This window comes from Paroedura picta, chromosome 7 (assembly GCF_049243985.1).
Source record: "Paroedura picta isolate Pp20150507F chromosome 7, Ppicta_v3.0, whole genome shotgun sequence".
Taxonomy (NCBI): Eukaryota; Metazoa; Chordata; class Lepidosauria; order Squamata; family Gekkonidae; genus Paroedura; species Paroedura picta.
In genome coordinates this window covers 81,025,429-81,044,679 of record NC_135375.1, presented here as the reverse complement: position 1 = coordinate 81,044,679, position 19,251 = coordinate 81,025,429, and the positions used below count along the sequence as shown (strand labels likewise).

Below are 19,251 nucleotides of genomic sequence, written 5' to 3'. Positions count from 1 at the left end.
TCAGCAGGGAGAGCACGTCACCCGCCATGGCTTTTTTGTTTTCTGTCCTGTCAACTCTGATTGGGAGCAGCCCCGAACACAGCCAGTCAATGCTTGACAATTTTACTGAGGCCCGGGGGGGGGGAGGGGTAGTCTTTTGCTGAGAGATGTTGCCGCCGCCTAAGCCTTCCACTTGCTTTCCCGCCGGTGCCCCTGACTTCCTGCTGCCTGCTGGGGGATGCTGCCAGCAGCAGCTGTGCAGTGCCATGCCTAGGGGGAGCACCAACTACGGTGGCCACTGGAGAACACCAAAGGTGAGCCTGCAGCAGAGTGGCAGGGCAGCCCCCGAGGCAGCAGCTGGGGAGGAGGACGAGGAGGAGCTGTGGCCCGGTAACAACTGATCTACGGACCGGTACCGGTATCCGGACCGGGGGTTGGGGACCACTGCTCTAATGAATAGAGCGCTGGAGAGAATCAGGGTCAAATTTCTACCTAGCTCACTGGGTGACCTTGGAACCACCATGGTCTCTCAGAATCTCTCACATTCCTGTTATAGAGAACCCTACACATGCTGCCCTGATTTCCTTAGGAAATGACAGTAGGAAAATGTGATAAACTACAGTACTGATGCATTATCCCACATTGAATAACTTCCTCAATACATTAGGGCTGCCAGGCCGAGCTTGGTAACCAGTGGGAGGTTTGGAGGTAGGGACGTGGGGGGTGGGGTAGGCAGCACATGGACATGATGATGCCACATCTGGTAAAAAGCATGAGTGCCTGCCAATTTATAGAAGCAAAAACGGGGAACATTTGAGATTTCAGACTGACTCTTCTCCCCATGTCTACAAAGCCTTCTGACAGTGCTCCCCAGACCCTGAGGATAAAATCCTAGATTCTTTACTTTCCCCCCTAGCCCTTAAAAAAGTACACCCGGGCAGCTGATCTGTGGGGAATAAAGCATACGTACTTCCCTTTTCTTGAGATGGGGAGGAACTATTGTATTTTGTATGATTTAAAACTTGATATTGTGAGCCACAGGGGAAATGCAGAGTATAGTAATAAATAAATGTTTTAAGTGGTACACAACAAAGAGGAATCAGACCAAACATTGGCTGATGGCCATGACAAACAAGGGCCTCATTGAATGTATACTTGAGATCTGGGGCTTGTATGTATATGTATCAGAAATATACCCATATAAATAAAGTTACCTTGTCTGGAGTGCTGTTTTTATGTCCTATTTCTTTTACTGGTGGTTTGGTAGCATTCATTAATAATGTTGGACGGGTGGGTGGTAATGAATCAGGAAGCACTCTTTTAATCAGAGATATCAGAGATGGAACATGAAATTTCCCCCTTTTTCTTTGGTTATGCATAATAGGAAAAGGACTCACATTTTGAGGACATGGTTTTATCAGCGATAGAACAGAGGCTTCACAGTCAAAAGATCCCAGCATCTTCCCATATGTTCTTAGCAGTGTGTATAGCAGTGGTCTTACTTGGAAAAGTGTGCTGGAATGCAAAGTGCGGCATGCTACATGGTAAACATTAGCCCTTTCCTCCGCTGTCAAAGTGGCAGCATGTGAAAGAGGGATGGGGGGGGGGTCAGTGTCAAAAACATTCCCTTACCTTAGAAAATCTGTGCAACTATAAAACTGACACAGCAGAGGAAATCCTGGGGCAGAACATCTCGCTTTGATGTTGTGCATTTCTGCTTATAGAGAAGAATCAAACATATGGGAGTATTCAAAATGGCACCCCTGAGCCAACTGTGTTCTGAATTGCTCACCATAGACATCCTTAAGTTTTTCTGGCTGTTCAGATAGCACTAACTTAGGGCCAAAATAAAAGTTACAAGTTTTGATTTTTTTTTAAAGGGGTTCTGAATGTTACCATGACCCAAGTCATATTCCAACACAAAAACTGCACTGGGGGAGAATTATTTTTGCAAATCTGCTGTCCCATGTGCACACATTGGAGAAGTAGCCCCCTCCCCAAGCAGTTCTTATGTGGGAAAATGGTGGTTGGAGGGGGGGGGGGAGGCAGGAGCCTTTTCTTCTTTGCAACACTGTTCCAAGCCAGTCAGAGCTCTCATTTTTTAAGAAGCAGTTCCTTACAGTTGTTACGTGGCTGCAGGGAACATGCGTTGGGTCCAGAGAACTCGGTCCCAACTCTTTAAAAACTGCAGCATTTAGTCTGATGCATAGTCCACTCTATCTACTTCCTTAAGTCTCTATTATCCCTTTTTGGCGCAGGAGAAACTAAATTACTGGTAAACTAAACCAAGTCTCCAACCTCAGCAATATCCTAGAATGTGTCTTTCAATATTTCTAACCAGAATTAACAAGACTCAGCTTGAACCCACTAGCATGGTAGGGCAAACAGCAGATCAGGTGATGGATGCAACAGGACAGGTACTGTGAACCGTCAAACCACTAGAAGAGAAAAATGCATAAAGTTCACAAACTTGTGGGGGATGATGGTAAAGTTAACATTGCTTGTGTTACCTGTCACTGAAATTCACAGCCTCTCCATTCTTCACCCAGCTAATGATGGGCTTTGGGTTTCCAACAGCTTCGCAGTGAAGCAGAACACTCAAGGTCCCGCTGGCTAGAACGACAGTATGTCCTAGATGAGTGACCACTTCCGATGCTGAGAGCTGCTGTGCTGCAGAGATCTTCTTGAGGATTGCAGGTTTTTTTGGAGGCCTGTGTTGGCCATTGATAAGTTCTGCCGATGTTGGCAAATGTGCTTCGGCCGAAGAAGCTCTTAAGGAACTGGCAAACTCAGAAACCTGCTTACTGAATGGGAACTCCACTGAAGCAGAACTGACTCTTGTGCCATGGGCTTTGAAAAAAGACTCCTGATGTTCCAAATGGCTCTTGAAAATTTCATGGGCCAACTGTGCAATGAGCTGCTTGCTAGAGCCATCCTTAAGTTCTTCGGGCTGTTGAGATAAGTTCCCTAGGATGTCATCCAAACGATCCTGACTGGCTACCATGGTGAAAGGAAGGTTGTACTCCTGGCCCTGATCTTCATCAGAGGAGATGTTTCTCTCACTGGAGTCTTGACTTTCACCTGAATCGGCATTGTTACGTGGCCAGCCTCTGTATTCCAGAAGTCTTGCGACAACATCATCGTATCGACTGCTAGAATCAGAGAGGAGTCCTCGTTTCTCAGTCTTACTTCCATTGAAGAGAATTCCATTTTGACGCTTTTCCTGGGTATGCAAGGCATCATTCAAACTTTGGGGCTTCTTTGGGGCTTCTTCTTCCTTCATCCCAGCTGACAGAGTGGCAATACGTTTGTTGTGGCCACCAATTAGTTTAATCACAAAGTGTTCCTGAGCTGGCCCTGCTGTGCAAGTATATGTGCCTGTGTCAGAGGGCTTCAATCGATGGATCTTCATATAGCCATATGGAGCAATAGTGACATGAACGGAGCTGATGAGTCTCTTGCCATCTTTCTCCCATGTGATCATTGGTTTCCGGAACCTTCTCACAGGACATCGAAGGATGATGGATGTTTTGGGGAGCAAGTAAGCATATCCACCAACAATAAAGTGCAGCTTTTTCTGTTTCCTGGTTTGAATGAAAACTTTCTTTTGGGCCATTATAAGGGGGGGTTGTTTCTGAGTTGGCCTCTGGTATCCTGAAATATAATAAATATTTGAAAATGGATCATGAGACCACTTTGTCTCTGCATTCTTAACTTTGCTAATGAAGCAGCAAACTAGGTAAGACAATTTCTTTAGAACTTATTTCCCAAGTTTGCAGAGTCCTGATTTGCATCGGCATCATGGCAAAGTCCTATAGCACCACTGTCCTTATCCAAAATGGCCTGGGGGGGGGGCTTAATTGCCCCTTTTGAGGAGCTGCAGGTGTAGTCTATCAGTGCGATATATGGCAGATAGCGAGATAGCTGGACAAGGGGAACCTCAACTTGACTCTTAGAAAATTGCCTTTGGTTCTAAAGCAGAAATTTTGTTATTTATTTATTACATTTATATACCGCCCTCCACTAAGGCTCAGGGCGGTTCATGTGAAACATAACAAGGACAGTACATCAGACTCAGTGGTTATAAGGAATGGAAAGCAACAGTAATGACAGTAAACAGAGAAGATAACATTCCAACAGGGTAGACAATCCAACAGGCCCATGGTTGGTCAGCTAAGTCGTATGGGTTCAAGGGAGGGAGGTTCAGGGGTCCAGTAGGTGCTGGTGAGCTTTGCTTGACCTCAACCAAATGCCTGGTGGAGGAGCTCCCTTTTGCTCTTTAATGGCACACAAGGAGAAGCCCCCTGAGCAACAGCCCTATGCTGAGTTCTCCATTACCACTTGGTAACATGTAGTATTAGGAGCCTAAGCCATACAGTCTCTTCGGGCCTAAAGGAGTAAGTTCCACTGAATAATGTCTTACTTCTGAGGCCTATTTAGGATTGCTCCCTGTAAGTATTTCCTCCCACCCTTTGTATCAATGAGTGTCCAGGCTGTGTGTACCAGCTCTGCTGCATCACAGGGTCAGTATTCCTCAGGCTAAGGGGCAGGAGAGAGAATTTTGACAAAGGGATGTCATTTTCAGCAGCAGCCAGTTGTTGGGATTTAACGTGCCGTTTCCGTCTCAATAAAGATAACAAGCAGCTTAATTTTGACACAAGCTGTAATTTTTCCTGGTACCATTTACAGCAAGTGGTTGGCTGCCAGATGCGGAGACCTCAGCTACCACTATCAAAAATAACAAGGTGTAATTTGGCAAAACAAATTTGATCTGCTGGGGTTAAGATGCAGAAGCCAGGGCACATATTGAGGGGGGAAATTCAGTTCCTGTTATTAAATGTCTTTAAATGAAGAAGGCAGTCTAATGAACACGAAAAAGACAGAAAAGGGAGGGGGGGGCTCCCCTTGTTAAATGTTTATCATCTCGGTCTTGTGAGGCCCCAGAGCCTCACAGCTGAAAGCAACAAGAAGGAGTAAATGTGCTGCAATCTCAGGGGAGAAATATGAAGCAGAACAAATCTACTTAAGAGTGGGTTGAAAACCCCATGGTGGATAATATTAGACTTCATTAGTTACGTGGGTCCCTGCAGTTCAGATCTCCGTGCCAGACAACTGAAAGGAATACGAGGGCTGCTCAGTGGATTTTGAAAATAATGTTATGGTTTGTACTTAGAAATAAAATCCCTAATACAAAATAACATACACTGTGTTATTTATGAATGGTGCAGACACACATAGCGCTGCAGTTCTTGACTACTGAATGTATGCTAGCAGGGGCCTAAGCCTTTCCAAACTTGCTGTGCAAGTGAAAAGGAGCTATTTAGTAGCTGGGCACACTACTCTTAAGTGAAACACTGATTTATTTATAACGTCCTTCTGACTCAAGGGATTTTCCTGAACCAAAATGGTCCTTGGGGCATTATGTGCCCTGCTGGGGTGCTCTTAGCTGCAGGCTCCCATGCAGGAAACAACATCCCTGGGCCATAAGGCATGTGTGTGGGGAGGAGAAGAGGAAGGCTGTACTCCCCCACAGTCCTGTGGCCTCGTCTGTATCAGGACTCTGTGGCCCGTGGGCAATTAGATCCCTGCAGCGGCATTCTGGCTGCAGGGAATGTCAGTTGAGTTGGGAGTGATGTGAGAGGATACCTTGATTAACACTCAGCAAGGGAAAACATTATTTCCTGGAAGCAATGCAACAAACTGCTGAGAAGAGGTGAGTTTTCCTTTATGAAGACGAATAGGTAGGATGGGGATTACTATTCTCCCTCCCCCCACCCAAAGAGAAAGCAGCAAGAGAAGAGATGGCTACTGGATATCCTGGGTTGGGTTAGGATATGACTGGAGAAAAGCTGCAATGCAGAATACATATGGGGACTGAAAGCAGCCAAGACGGGAAGGGTTAAAAGGTCTTGATGCACTATGAGAGGGGCAATAACCAAGTACCAAAAAACACGGATGAAGACTGTCTTGACCCACTTTTATTTTCAGTGTTCCAGCAGTCAAGGGAACACCAGTGACAGTACAACTTAGTCTTATGTATTTATTTCTTCCCTAAGTAATGCTTTGATAAGTTTTCTAATAACTCTACTGAACTGAGGATGTATGTTAGGAAATAAAGATCTTTTGGATTTAAAAATCTCAAAGTGTGGTCAAAAGGTCTCAACTAGGGTTGGGCGCTTTGGCGCCCAAAGCGACTGGCTGCTTCGGGTGCCTAAGCGCCCAACCCTAGCCCAGGTACCTGGCTGCTTGTCCACTGGGCTACAGAGTGCTGGCCAGGCAGGGTGTAAAGCAGTTCTCTCTCTCTTTCTCACATGCACACCCACCCACCCTTCTATCTGTCCCTCAAGTCGCAGATTCTGGTAGCCACCAAAGAAAGGCTAGCCAAATGGGGCAAGCCCTCTCTCACAACCATATACTGTTCCCCACTGTCTTTTGGATAGTCTCAGGCAAGGAGAGGAGCCAGGATGGTGTTGTACGACCAGGTTATTACAGGGGAAATTCAGACCCACTCAGACTTAATATTGAAAAGTGTAACACCTAACTGGGTTTGCATGTAGATGATCCTAGGTTCAATCCTAGGTGTTATTTAAGAATTTGTCTGAACTTGGGACAACAATTACTAGCCGATGTAGACTGTGCTGAGCTACACGGATACACGGACTGACCTCTGACTCCATATAAAGATACCTTCATACATCAGTCTTTTCTTTGGCCAAACAGATGTCCTTTAACCCTTGCATTTCCCATCCACCACAGTTGTTTAGAGATACTCACTTGCACACGTAGCTAGTGCACATGGTCTCACCAAAGATGAGAATGGCAAAGGAGGACATAGCGATGAGTTGATGATGGAAGACAGTCCCGTGTTCAGCATTTGCCTGCAAATAGCATTTCGTGTTTGGGTTCCCTCACCACAACTTACGGAACACTAGGAGCCAAAAAGCAGTTTGTTAGGAAGGACACACACCAAAACATTAAGATGTGTGCAGAAAGGGTCAGATACAACTGTCTGCATGCACGGTAATGTCTTCTTATAACCAGTGTATCTAGAACTGCAGGAGTGATTATGCTGTACATTAGTTTCAAATGCCTTCTTGGCACCACTGTATCCTCTCTTTAGCATAACAAGTTCTATCTTTGCCAAAACAGCAGATCCCCACACCAGCATAAGAAGATAGAGGTTCCCATCCATGAAATAATCACTGTACTTGTTTTCAGTACCCAATATCCATGGAAGTTGGAAGTTCTTCCAAGTATTTTTCAGGCCATCAAGAATTCTGGCAATGGATCTAAGTAGGTTTCCTGCAGAAAAACTCATGAGTAACCCCCCTACAATTAGAAATTATGGGCAATTCCACACATTAAAAAAATAGCATTGCGCCAGGAAAATGGTGTAGCGCTAAAAAATAATGTTCCTCTGGCCATTCCTCACCTTATCTGCCACCTTCTCATGCTTCTTAGCACTTTGCATGCCTGCTTGAAATGGCGGAAGAGAGCAACGCGGTTTACACGTGACTTTCCTCCACCTGTCAGTCAAGTGAGGCAGCTAATCACCTTTCTCCATGTTTTAAAGGCCCTGCAATGCCAGCTAATTTTTTAAAGTAAAACTTCTCCATTGAGACACCTATGCATCTAATCACAGATACATAGTGCTTTTTAAAGTGCCACCCCTTTTGGAATCATGAGCCTTGAAGCTTTTAAAAATTCACCTTCTTCCCGATTTTTTTTTGGGGGGGGAGACTTTAGACAGGCATGCTTTGTGTTTTAACTGGGGTGGTGGAGGTTATTTTTATTTTTCTTTGCTTTGCCTGCACGATTTATCACCTATTCATTGCTCCAGGCAGTTTGCTTCAAAAAACAAAAAAAGCACACCATCCCCAGGAGAAGGGAGAGGGAGGCGGGTACGAGGGCGGGAACTGGAGGTGGAGATAGCACTACTTTGGCTCCACAAATTTCCTTGATGTGTGGCCTGCTGGTTGCTTTCCTCTGGCTAGCACTACATAGTTTTGGGAATCCACTTTATGTGACTCCCCAGCTAGCACTTAAAAATGGAGTATGTAGTTACCAGTTTTCTACTTGGATGCTGGATGTTGGTGACATCATGCAAAACACCAAAAATATGGCATTTGCATAACGTAAGTGTTTCACTTTATTTCTTGGGTGTGGAACGGACCCAAATATTCACATATTTTAAATGGTGTACTTTAGCCCTTTTTTTAGATCTCTAGGCTGAAAGGTGAGATACACACCTTTTGTGAAACAAGTGACCTTTCAACGTAACAATTTTTTTTATTTGCAGGAATGCTTCTGCAACTCACGGATTACTAACACTGTATTATTGGCAGTAGATGGGGGAAGAAAAGAGATTACACAAATAAGCCACAAATTGGATTAGCCATTTTACACAAGACAGTATTTTGTGTGGCTGGTAAAGTATGGGCATATTTATCAAATGCAGTGTCCTCAAATAAGATTCTGACTGTATGTCTGAGAGGGGCGGTATAATCAATAAAATAAATAAAGAAAGAGGAGGAGACACACATTCTCATTTACATCATGAGGCCAAAGGGAAAGTTAATATACATCCATAGTATATTCTGCAATCAGGGTCTGTATTTGCATCCAAGCATGCCATGGTACATAGTGATCCTGATAAGGAATCACGTGTGCAGATACAACGCTAGATGTAAGCATCCTGCAAGGAAGTCTACATGCTTCTGCATGTAGACTGTCCTTGCTGAATCAAGACAATGAATTGGATCCCTCCCCAAATTCCTGTAACACTGGTTTTCACTCCTCTATCTCATAGCTATTCTGGGGGGTGGGGTGGGTCTTCTCATGAGCAGCATTTCATAGGGGCAGTTTGGCCTGTAGTGGAAGGAGGTAGGCAAGGAAGCCACACTCCTGTCTACAGAAATTTTAAGCAGGATTCAAGCCTATCAGTATGGATGTTTTGACAGGAAACTTTCTTGATAAAGGAGGCTTTAACATAAGAAAAAAAAAACCCACAATATTTTTGGGTGTTGAAAAGAACGATCTTCTTCCTCCTCCTCCTCCTCCTCATCTTCTTTTAAATAAGGTACTTTTATACAGAAATTTAAGCTCCATAAGTTTTACTGTATATCAAGTTTAAAAAATCACTGCCTGAGGAAATAGAATTGCTTCAGAATGGTGCATGTCCTAGCAGCAGGTTTCATTTGACAACCTCTTTCTTTGCCTGGATTGGCAAGATAGATCATTATCCATTCGTTAAGCTTCTCTCACAACATTTCTCACATAGACAGATCTTAAGGCTGGAATTTCTTTCATCAACAAAGTGAATAATCATCTCTTTGGGTGAAAGAGGAGAGGGGAAGAATTGGCAACAAGGAGGAAAAAATGTGAGTAATAGGTTAAAGACCACACAGCTATGAAGTATTTTAGACTTCAAATTACGTTTTTTTTACAAATGGCACCATCTTCGGTTTTATTCCACATTCACGACAGATGTGACACTAGATTCTAGAACAATGGTTGGTTGATAGAAGAAGAATTGGTTCTTATATGCCACTTTTCCCTACCCAAAGGAGTCTCAAAGCACCTTACATTCGCCTTCCCTTTCCTATCCCCACAACAGACACCCTGTGAGGGAAGTGAGGCTGAAAGAGCCATCATATTACTGCTCAGTCAGAACAGCTTTATCAGTGCCATGGTGAGCCCAAGGTCACCCAGCTGGCTGCATGTGGGGGGAGTGGGGAATTAAACCTGTCTCGCCAGATTAGAAGTCTGCACTCCTAACCACTACACCAAGTAAGAACATTTTTTTTCCAGTTGCACAGCATAATTCAGACTGGTGTGTGTGTGTGTGGACATGTGTGCAGTTTTCACACAGACTGGCTGGCATCTATTTCTTGCCTTGTTGTTTAATCCTGTATTCCAAACTGAGGGTCATTGGAAGCTTTTTATGAGTCCTCAGTGAGGAGATTAGTAATGACAGAGATGCTTCATTATGAGCATTTGCTCAAGACTAATCATCATATTCTTCAATGTATATCAAAGGGGGTTATTATATAAGCTCTAAAATTGAGCTCATGGTCCACACAGTATGATAAAGGACATCTGTTTATTTACTCAAAACATTAATACGACATTGTCTGTTCCCCTGGCTCACAGAAGTTCAAAGAATCCAAATTTTAAAAATACATAATACAACCACAACGTCAAAACATGCCTTGCAACACTTCCTAAACACCTCTAGACAAAGCATCTCCACCTCTCCAGGTAGCCCATTCCATGGGGTGGATGCTACAGTAGAAAAGACATAGGCTTTAGAATCATAGAATCACAGGGTTTGAAAGGGTCATTCAGAGTTGGAAGGGGCCAACCATGATCAAAGATAAGCAGGCTATCTTCATCAGAGGAATACACTGTAGTTGGCAAACTGAGGAGTATAGTTGGCACAAATGAACATATGGCAAGAGACGGGTTTTACCCCTGGATAGTGTCTCACTATACCCGGCAACTCTAAGTACATTCTAGAATCTTTCTAGAAAGGTTTCTAGAAAGGTTCTGCACAAAAAAAAACCATATGTAAAAGGCAGGCGTCAAGGGCATTCACTCCAACCAGTTCTCTGGTCTGCTCAAGTTTTCCAGTGCTCAGCTGATTCAAACACAAGACACATGGTGTGGATTGTGTCTCAGCATGGAGTCAATGTGCAAGCAACCTGTGAATCATCTTCTCTGTGGAAACAACTAGCTAATGGAATCAGGAAGCATATGTTTTTTTAAAAAAAATTCCTTTGCCCAGACTGTACAAGGCAGAGAGGTTGTCTGAATTACCCACTTAACCCATGTTTTGGAATGTTTGCACTGGTGGGCCAAATGGTCATTTCTTTATGCGATGTACTATATAGACTCTAGAAAACAAAATGACTCTAACAGTTGCATGATAAAAGATAACTAGATCACTCCAAGAGAGACAAAATTCATTTGCAGCACCCCAGGTGGATTAAACTGAATTCCATTGCCAGGTGTAAATAGAGAATGTTTGGTCCCAATGTAATCTACCTCTTTCAAGACCTCACTGTGGAACATCTCACTTTAAAAATATTCATGGGATGAAAGGAGTGGACCAGTGCCCTCAGCTAGATGCACTGCATGCTGCATTTGTACTGTGACACCCTACCTGCGTCCAGTCTGAGAGAAGCCATTCGGGGGCGCAGTCCTCGTTTTTGCAGGCTTGTTCAGAAGTTGGCCTCCGGGTGGAACAGAACGTGTCTGGAAGCTCCAGGAAACTTCCATCGGCCATCCGCTGTTTGCAGAGCACTTCACGCTTCTTGATGCCACCCCCACAGGTCCTGGAACACTGGAGGGCAGAAGCAGCACAAGCTCAAGAGCATGCAGCTGTGAACTGCAACCTTTGTCTGCAGGTCTGTGACTCTTTTTCCACCTATGGATGATTCACAGATTACAAAGCCCATGTGGCCACCACAAAGAGTTTGGGGTCAGATGTATTGTGGGAGTTCTGTGCTTTCAAGATCAATTCAGATTGGGAGAATGGCATATTCATAGAATGGGGTTTAGCCCACCCCACCCATTTTTCTGACCTGAAATGTCCTTTGTAGCTACTATTGCCCTACTAAGGTAACTTATTTGTTGCCATCATGGGCCCATAGCAGATATGGAACCATTTCAAGCTAGGAAAACTGGGGAAAAGTGGAATATCAAATCACACCCACAAAGCCCCAGAAGTGTGGAACTTAGGAAAGCTTCAACTTAACACCAAACCTAACAGAATACCACATTATGAGATTTCTACAATTTTTTATTTGTGGGAAAGCTGATCCCCAATACATTAGTCTGCAGCTAAGCTAAATAATTAATCTATGTTATTAATATAAAAAAGCAAGTAACCTTACAGTGCTCTATATTTATTACTCTTAGTGACTGCTGCGTGCCCAGCTTCCAAAAATAAAAGACAAGGTCTTTTTTGAGTCAGTGTAAATGTGGGTGATTAATGACCAAACAATCATTCCTTGCTCTCTCCTTAATATAAATCTTTCCCCACTTATGTATTTCTGCTCACACAGGCCCAGAAGTTTATTAAGCTTGCATGCGAATCACATTTGACTAAGGGTGGCTACTCAATCCTTCTTCTCATCTTAGATTTTACAGGCAAACACGTTAATATCCCTTCAAAAATAATTCCAGATTGAATATATATAAATCTATCAGTTGTTTAAAATACATTTGGCCATCAGTTGATGGCTGCAGCACCAAGATGTGACCTGAATCTGCATGAAGGAACCAGCACAGAACACAAAAGACAGAATTTGCTTATCACTTGGAACATAGGGCTTTTCAATATTTCAGCTGCAAGGTACCATAAAAGTGATATGAGAACTGTGCTACTCACTGCTAAATGTACAGCGGGGGGGGGGGGGACATAGCTGAACAAGAATTCTAGAGAGCAAAGTTGTTACAACTGGAGAGGAGCTCAAAATAGATTTTTAGAAATCTGATGCACTTTACAGGGATTTGCTGAAGGAGGTACCACAAAGAGTAATGTAGGTCTACAGCTGGGACCTATTGAGGAAGGTAGGTTATCTCTGGGCCCACTACAATGCAGTTTTGGAAATGAAACTGCCTTAGTCATACTATTTAATTAGTGCTGGGAGAGAAAATAAGGGGATAGTAGGCTCCTTGATACTGCTAAATCTCTTAGCAACTTTCAGTGCTATCACCCTTTGGAACTTTCTGCATCTGGAAAGGACTGTGAATTCATCCTGTTTTGGATGGAGTTTCAGCCTCACAGAAAAAAACAGGCCTACTGAGGGAGCAACGGGTCTCCTCTGGGATGCATAACCCCTTTAGCCACATTCTGTGGGTACACCAGGAACAGCCCTTCCCGGGGACATCTTGGTGATATATACCCTGCTCCCATCCATAGACATTACAACATGCTTTGCTCAGGCATGTTTTTGAAGACTGTTCAGAAGCTTCCATTGGCACAATACACATTGGAAAGTTGGTTTGCCGTCATCAGAGTCTTGGGCTGAATCTGCATGGAGCTTTTATTCCAATCCCAGGGCGATTCAGTCCCTGCCATTTCCAACTAATGCGATTTCCATTTTGATTTTGTCTGATTGAACTTTTCCCTCTGCAACAAGCATGATTGATCCGGAGTGAACCTACCTTTATCCTGCAATATCCTACAGTGGATATAACCCTCAATATTTGAAGAATCGGATTGAGAAAGCATGAGAAAGCATGCGGAGCTCTGCCTGCTTCGAATTTGTTCCTGAACTCCATGGTAGAGAAGCCTTGATTGGCCAGGGTGTCAGTTCCTGGTTTCCAGGCTTGAAGGGGAAGCCCTAACTTGCCTTAAAGGGGAAGCTCTAACTTTTCTCAGCAGAAGCTCCAGAAGCCTAAACTTATATCAGTAGAGATTTGCCTCTTGCTTTTTTTCTCTCTCCTCTGTTGTCTCTAATCCTTCCCTCCCCCCCTGTTCAAGAAAAGAAAGAAAGAGGCTCCTGCTGTGCTTGGTTCCCCCCTCCCCTTCTGAACTACTCTAACCACGTGCAGAACACTTTTCTGTTTCAGTGGGGGGGGGGGGGAGAAGAAGACCCAAGTTCAAATCGATCTGGATTCAGCAGGATCCACAGTGGAATAAACAGAGTAAGTGCAGATTCAGCCTAGGATCACATTGTGCCAGTTTTGAAAAATCTGTGCTGGCTACTGACTGACTTCCTGGGATAATTCAAGATATTGCCTATAAAGTCATAGGAACAGGGTATATAATGGTGCACCTTCTCCCATATTAGTCTGCCCATCTAATAAGATCAGCATCAGAGTTGCCACTCTGCATGTAGATCTGAGAAGATCAGCTGAGGAGGTGGGAGCTGAAAACTCTCAGCCTCCATCACTCTACCGGATAGATATAGATGAATATCCCTGAATAAAAGCAAAAAAAAAAAAAAAGGGGGGGGGGCTTATTTGGGCACAGCTATACCAGTAGCCAATCAGATCAGATAAACTGTAATCAGCTTAAGTAATACCTGGGAAATACCAATAAGTTATTCTTTGGAGTATTATTTCATCACTGTTTAAAACAGGAAGAAGAGTTGGTTCTTATATGCCACTTTTCTCTACCCAAAGGAGCCTCAGAGCGGCTTACATTCGCCTTCCCTTTCCTCTCCCCACAACAGACACCCTATGGGGTGGGTGAGGCTGAGAGAGCCCTAATATCACTGCTCGGTCAGAACAGCTTTATCAGTGCTGAGGTGAGCCCAAGGTCACCCAGCTGGCTGCATGCAGAGGAGGAGTGGGGAATCAACCCTGGCTCACTGGATTATAAATTGGTGCTCCTAACCACTACACCAAGCTGGCTCTTTAGTTGAATGCACACCTTTAGAGACAGCTAGTTCATCATGAGGTTACAGCTACATCTAGGGTAAGATACTGGATCAGACACGTTCAGCTTCTAAAATCAACCCCCCCAAGTCTATTCCTTCCTAGAGCCCCAATACCACATGACTTTTTCCAGTGCAGATCCCTTGTTTGCCAGCATAGCTTTGCGGTGATCAAAGTGAATTCCTTTCTCCTTTTCCCACCAACTGGAAAGGTGGGTGCATCCAGCTGACTGCTTGGGAACCAGTTGGGTACATTCAGTCTTTCAACAGCTCACGTTTACTGTAGGGTGGCAGGCCTGAGCACAGTCAAAGACAGAAAGCAGCAAAGAACCACCCTCTCAAGAACTTATCAAGACACTGTTGGCGCCTTAAGGGTCTTATTTTATAAAAATACTGGAAGAAACACTGTATAAAAATATTAAGAAATACTTTAAAGGAAAATGCTGTGCTTTATCAGGGCATAGCATTTCAAGACATGTTATGAAAGGGGCGCCATGAATCACTCTACCAAAAAAGACCTTTCTTTTCAGCAATAAAACAAAGATGGACAAAGATTTATTAATGCAACCACTTCCAGCCACTCTGTGCAAAAGAAATATTTGCTGTGACTTGTGAAGTAGATTCTGATACCCACTTACTTTTGGGTGGGAGGTAAAGGAAACAGTGGAAGAGAACTACTGAAAACAAGGTAAACATCATAATAGCTTTATCCCGAAGATGAAGCATTTCAAAAATAAATAAAGACTTGAATTTATAAGGATGTATTTTTAATCATTCAAAATGTTAAACATGCTGATAGTTATCAGAGATTCTTCTGCCAAGAACATTAAAGCCTGAGAACAAGTCTAATTCAGACCATCTTTCTTTAAGAGAATTCAAATGCCTCAGAAATGAATACCGCAAATGTTTGTAGTTGATCTTATGTTTATTCGTGTAAAGAGTATCATGATGAACTCCTTGGGTGAAGTCTACCTCCTATCTGTGGAACAGGCAAGAAATAGGAGAGGGATGGGGGGCATGGCTATAATACAGAATCAAGTGCTGGAACTGTGTCAAGGATTCTGCTTTCCTGGAGTGCAATTCAGCATTTATATACCTCTTCTGCTGTGATTTGCTGAGTAAAATTTTGTTAAAAAATCTTGAAATTTAAATATTTATTACCTGCTGCCATTCTGAGGGATACCAAGATGGGGGGCAGTCAAAACGATTACAGGCTTTCACCATGGTGGGTTTAGGCTTGTGACACAGCTCATTTGCCAAAATCACCGTCTCATTGGTCTCTCTTGAGAGGAGGTGAGAACAGAAGACATCCCGGGTCTGTAGCCCTACGCCACAGGTAAGGCTGCAAGAGCTCCACTTCCCCATTTCCCACCTAAGGAAATGTCAAGAAAAGGAAAAGTCTGAATGAAAATAATATTGTCTCTTGCCAAACAAGATTCCACTTCATTTAACTACTTCAACAGCTCTGTGGGGAAAACAAATATGTTTAAAACACATAAAAAGGAGCTTCTTGGGCCTGGGGCCAGCCTGGTGAAATGACTTCCCAAGTGAGGTCAGGGCCCTGTGGGACTTAAAACATTTCCTCAGGGCCTGTAAGACAGAACTATCCCAACCGGCCTGTGGTTAACACCTACAGAACACCACTAGAACATCACCAGATGTGCATGAACAGCTCTACATATTGGAAGTAACCATTTGCACACCATCTAATTAACATCAAGCTCAGCACTTTACCTCCTCCCTGCACCAGTATGGAACCCAGGAAATAAGATATGTGCTCCTAGTTTTTTTAAATGCATTGCTTGAATGTTTTATGCAGCAATCAATTTGAACTGTCACCAAGGCTTTCCCCATGTTCCTGCAAGCCCAGGTTGCGCCTGACAACCCTATAAGGCAGAAAGAAATAGGTGGGGCAGGACCCAGTCAAAGACTAAACAAAGAACAAGCAAAAAAGGCACCAGTACACTGGTATATGCCTTAAGCTAGTAATAGCTGCTTGTAGAATTTAATACAACAGTCTTATTCTCTGTTAAGAGATTGTTCTTCTAAATTGAAGTTTCCAGTTGAAAATAATTTGGAATTTGACGTCCCATGATAAAACTATGCAGCAAAACGCATTGGGATTGATTAAGAATTCTATTAACTGAATTAACTGAAGAATTAAGTTCCTGGATATCTGTTTATTACATTGGAATACTTTGATGTACCATATTGGGGTCCCAGTGCCTTTTTGCTGGCAACCCTATAAAGCAACCTAAGTCAAATTAAACATTCACAGAGGGCTGCTGCCCCCTTCTGTCCTACGTAAGCCCCCCAAGAAGGCCCAGCATCATCTCAGAAAGATGGTATGATTTGGGTTGGATCAACATATGAAGTGGTAGACTAGACTGTACCACTTAACAGCGGAGCTTTGAACTGTTTTCTGCATAAGATACTTCCTGGAAAAATAGTATAAAACTCCCTCTCTTATGGAGTTGTTGTTTTTGTTTTAGTTTCTTATATTTGTAGGTTACTTTTTAATGTGGAGAAGAATTCAAAAAGAGCACCCCCAAACTGGCAATCAGAAGCAATACTATTTATTCTACCAGTTCTAGACCCCCCCCCCCCCATTGTAGGGCCAAACTAAATATTGTGTTTTGCATTATTTTGCCACAGGAACTTGCTCCTGTCTTCTGCCACATTCTGTGGCTCAAAATGGCTCAAGGACAATCTTATTTGCCTTATACCATCATCTTATAGAAGAAAGCACCTGGATTCTACTATGGGATCCAGTTCTCAAGACAAACAAATTTCCTGAAGCATATTAGGTGCTACGAAGAGGTAAAACTGCTTGGGGACAGGAAGCACGTTGAGTGCTCTGCAGACAACTTTTGTTTTAAAAGTGGGAAAACAGCTGTCCTGCAGCGTATAGACCCTAGATGGACAAATACAGGGTAACAACTGAAAAGCATAATAATCCAAAATAAATTACATTTGAAAGATGCTGTATAGATAGCTCCCCAGTCGAACTGATGATCAGAAACTGTCCCAACACAGATGTTAGTCTGTGTGCTTGATCCAGACCGGCTTTGACTATGATTTATGCCACACAGCTGCTGTGCTAGGCAAAATGGCCTTTTACCAATACATCCAATATAAAATGATTGCTATAGTATCCTGAACAGATTTAAACTCCACTGTGTTAATTCAGATAATAGGTTTATTTTGACAGCTTTAGCATCACAGTGTAGTGCTAATAGAAATAATTATGGCATTATGTCCTCAGTGTAGATAAAAGCAAATAGGGGACTTAAAAGGGGCATCTCATCCCACCCTCCCCTTCCCACTATTTCCTCTTTCCCTTTCCTGCAAGCCCCTATGGCCTTGCCCACTTTCCTGCTTCCTTATCCTTTTCCTATTCATCAGCCAACCTAACTTCAGTTGCCTCCATTTTCAGTGTTCCCTCCTTCTGCCCTACGGCAGGCTGCCCCGGAGACACTGACCACACTGCATGGTGCCAGCAGTTATAAAGAGGGGATCTGCAAGGCCTTGTTGGGGGGTACCATACTTTGGCCTGCATCCCCTCCCCACATTATTTCTCATTCCCTCTTTTCCTCCACCTGGCAGCCCCCATGTGCTCATCTTTCCTTGCTTCCTTTACTCCTTCCCGCCCATCAACAAGTTTACCTTTAATTTACCTGTAATGTATGGGGTTTTATGCTTTTATGGGTTTTTTTAAACCTTGTGACCCACTACGAGATGACTTGCCATGGATATAAATCTAAACACACAAATAAATAAATAAACAAACAAACAAACAAATAAATATACTCCTGTTTTCAGCAATAGTTATTATTATTAATCATTTACTTCATTTATATTCTGACTTTCCCCATAATGGGAACTCAAAGCAGCTCACACTGTTTTCTTCTCCCCCATTTTATTCTCACAACTTGTTGTGGTAGATTAGTCCCACCCCACCCCCCATCCCCAGGGTCACACAGTGTGCTTCCAGAGCAGAGTTCTCCCAGGTCCAAATGAGCACCAAGGACATTAGTGTCTTAAAACACTGCTTCTATTTCTTTTTAATTCACCAATGTATTTTTTTTAATTTTAGATTTTTCTGCAAACTTGTACATTTTTAGGGTTGTAGAAAAATCTGTTTTGTCTTGCATTGCTCAAATTTCTGCATTTATGCATGCACAGATTTGTCTTTGTTGAGAATTAGATAATCTGCTAAGAACATGAAGTGTCCCAACTTGAACAACGACTTTGCATAGTGGCTTCAAAGCAGAAAATCTGAAGTTGGCATGTGTGTTTGCAAGTGAGCAGCCTTTGTTTTTTTAGAATAATTAATTAATTAATTAATTAATTAAGATTTATATACCGCCCTTCCCTACATCTCTGGGAGGTTTACAGAAAACATTTTGGAACATTTACACGGAACGGTATCAATATAACAATATAAAAACAATAACATATTATTATTATTATTATATTTATATTTGTACCCCGCCTCCCCCCGAAGGCTCGAGGCGGCTTACATAACCCATAAAATGACAATAAAATCCGATAATTTACAGTAATGGCAACAGCGATGGCGTAATCTACTCATTGCTCTCCGCATCCTCAACTACAGGAGGGGGGTGACGCTCTCTACCTCCAGTTTGTGAGGAGAGGGCTGATCTTCTTTCCGCCCGGCCTCAGTTATAAGCCTGGCGGAAGAGCTCCGTCTTACAGGCCCTGCGGAATGCTGTTAATTCCCGCAGGGGCCTCAGCTCTTCCGGGAGCTCATTCCACCAGGTTGGGGCCAGGACCGAAAAGGTCCTGGCCCTAGTCGAGGCCAGGCGGGCTTCCTTGGGGCCGGGAACGACCAGTAGGTTAGCCCCCGCAGAGCGTAAAG

The 19,251-nt window shown here is 43.3% G+C and overlaps 1 protein-coding gene across 3 annotated transcripts in view; it reads right to left on the bottom strand.

The window, feature by feature from the left end:
- ADAMTSL1 (ADAMTS like 1) overlaps positions 1–19,251 on the bottom strand; it is a 555,547-nt gene that overhangs the window by 62,411 nt on the left and 473,885 nt on the right. For all 3 annotated transcript variants that reach the window (XM_077345150.1, XM_077345149.1, XM_077345151.1), the window contains 4 exons: positions 15,531–15,741; positions 11,144–11,323; positions 6,754–6,907; positions 2,490–3,633 (listed from right to left, as the gene is read on the bottom strand). In XM_077345150.1, coding sequence (XP_077201265.1) covers positions 2,490–3,633; positions 6,754–6,907; positions 11,144–11,323; positions 15,531–15,741 — 1,689 coding nt within the window. The remainder of the gene's footprint in view (positions 1–2,489; positions 3,634–6,753; positions 6,908–11,143; positions 11,324–15,530; positions 15,742–19,251) is intronic.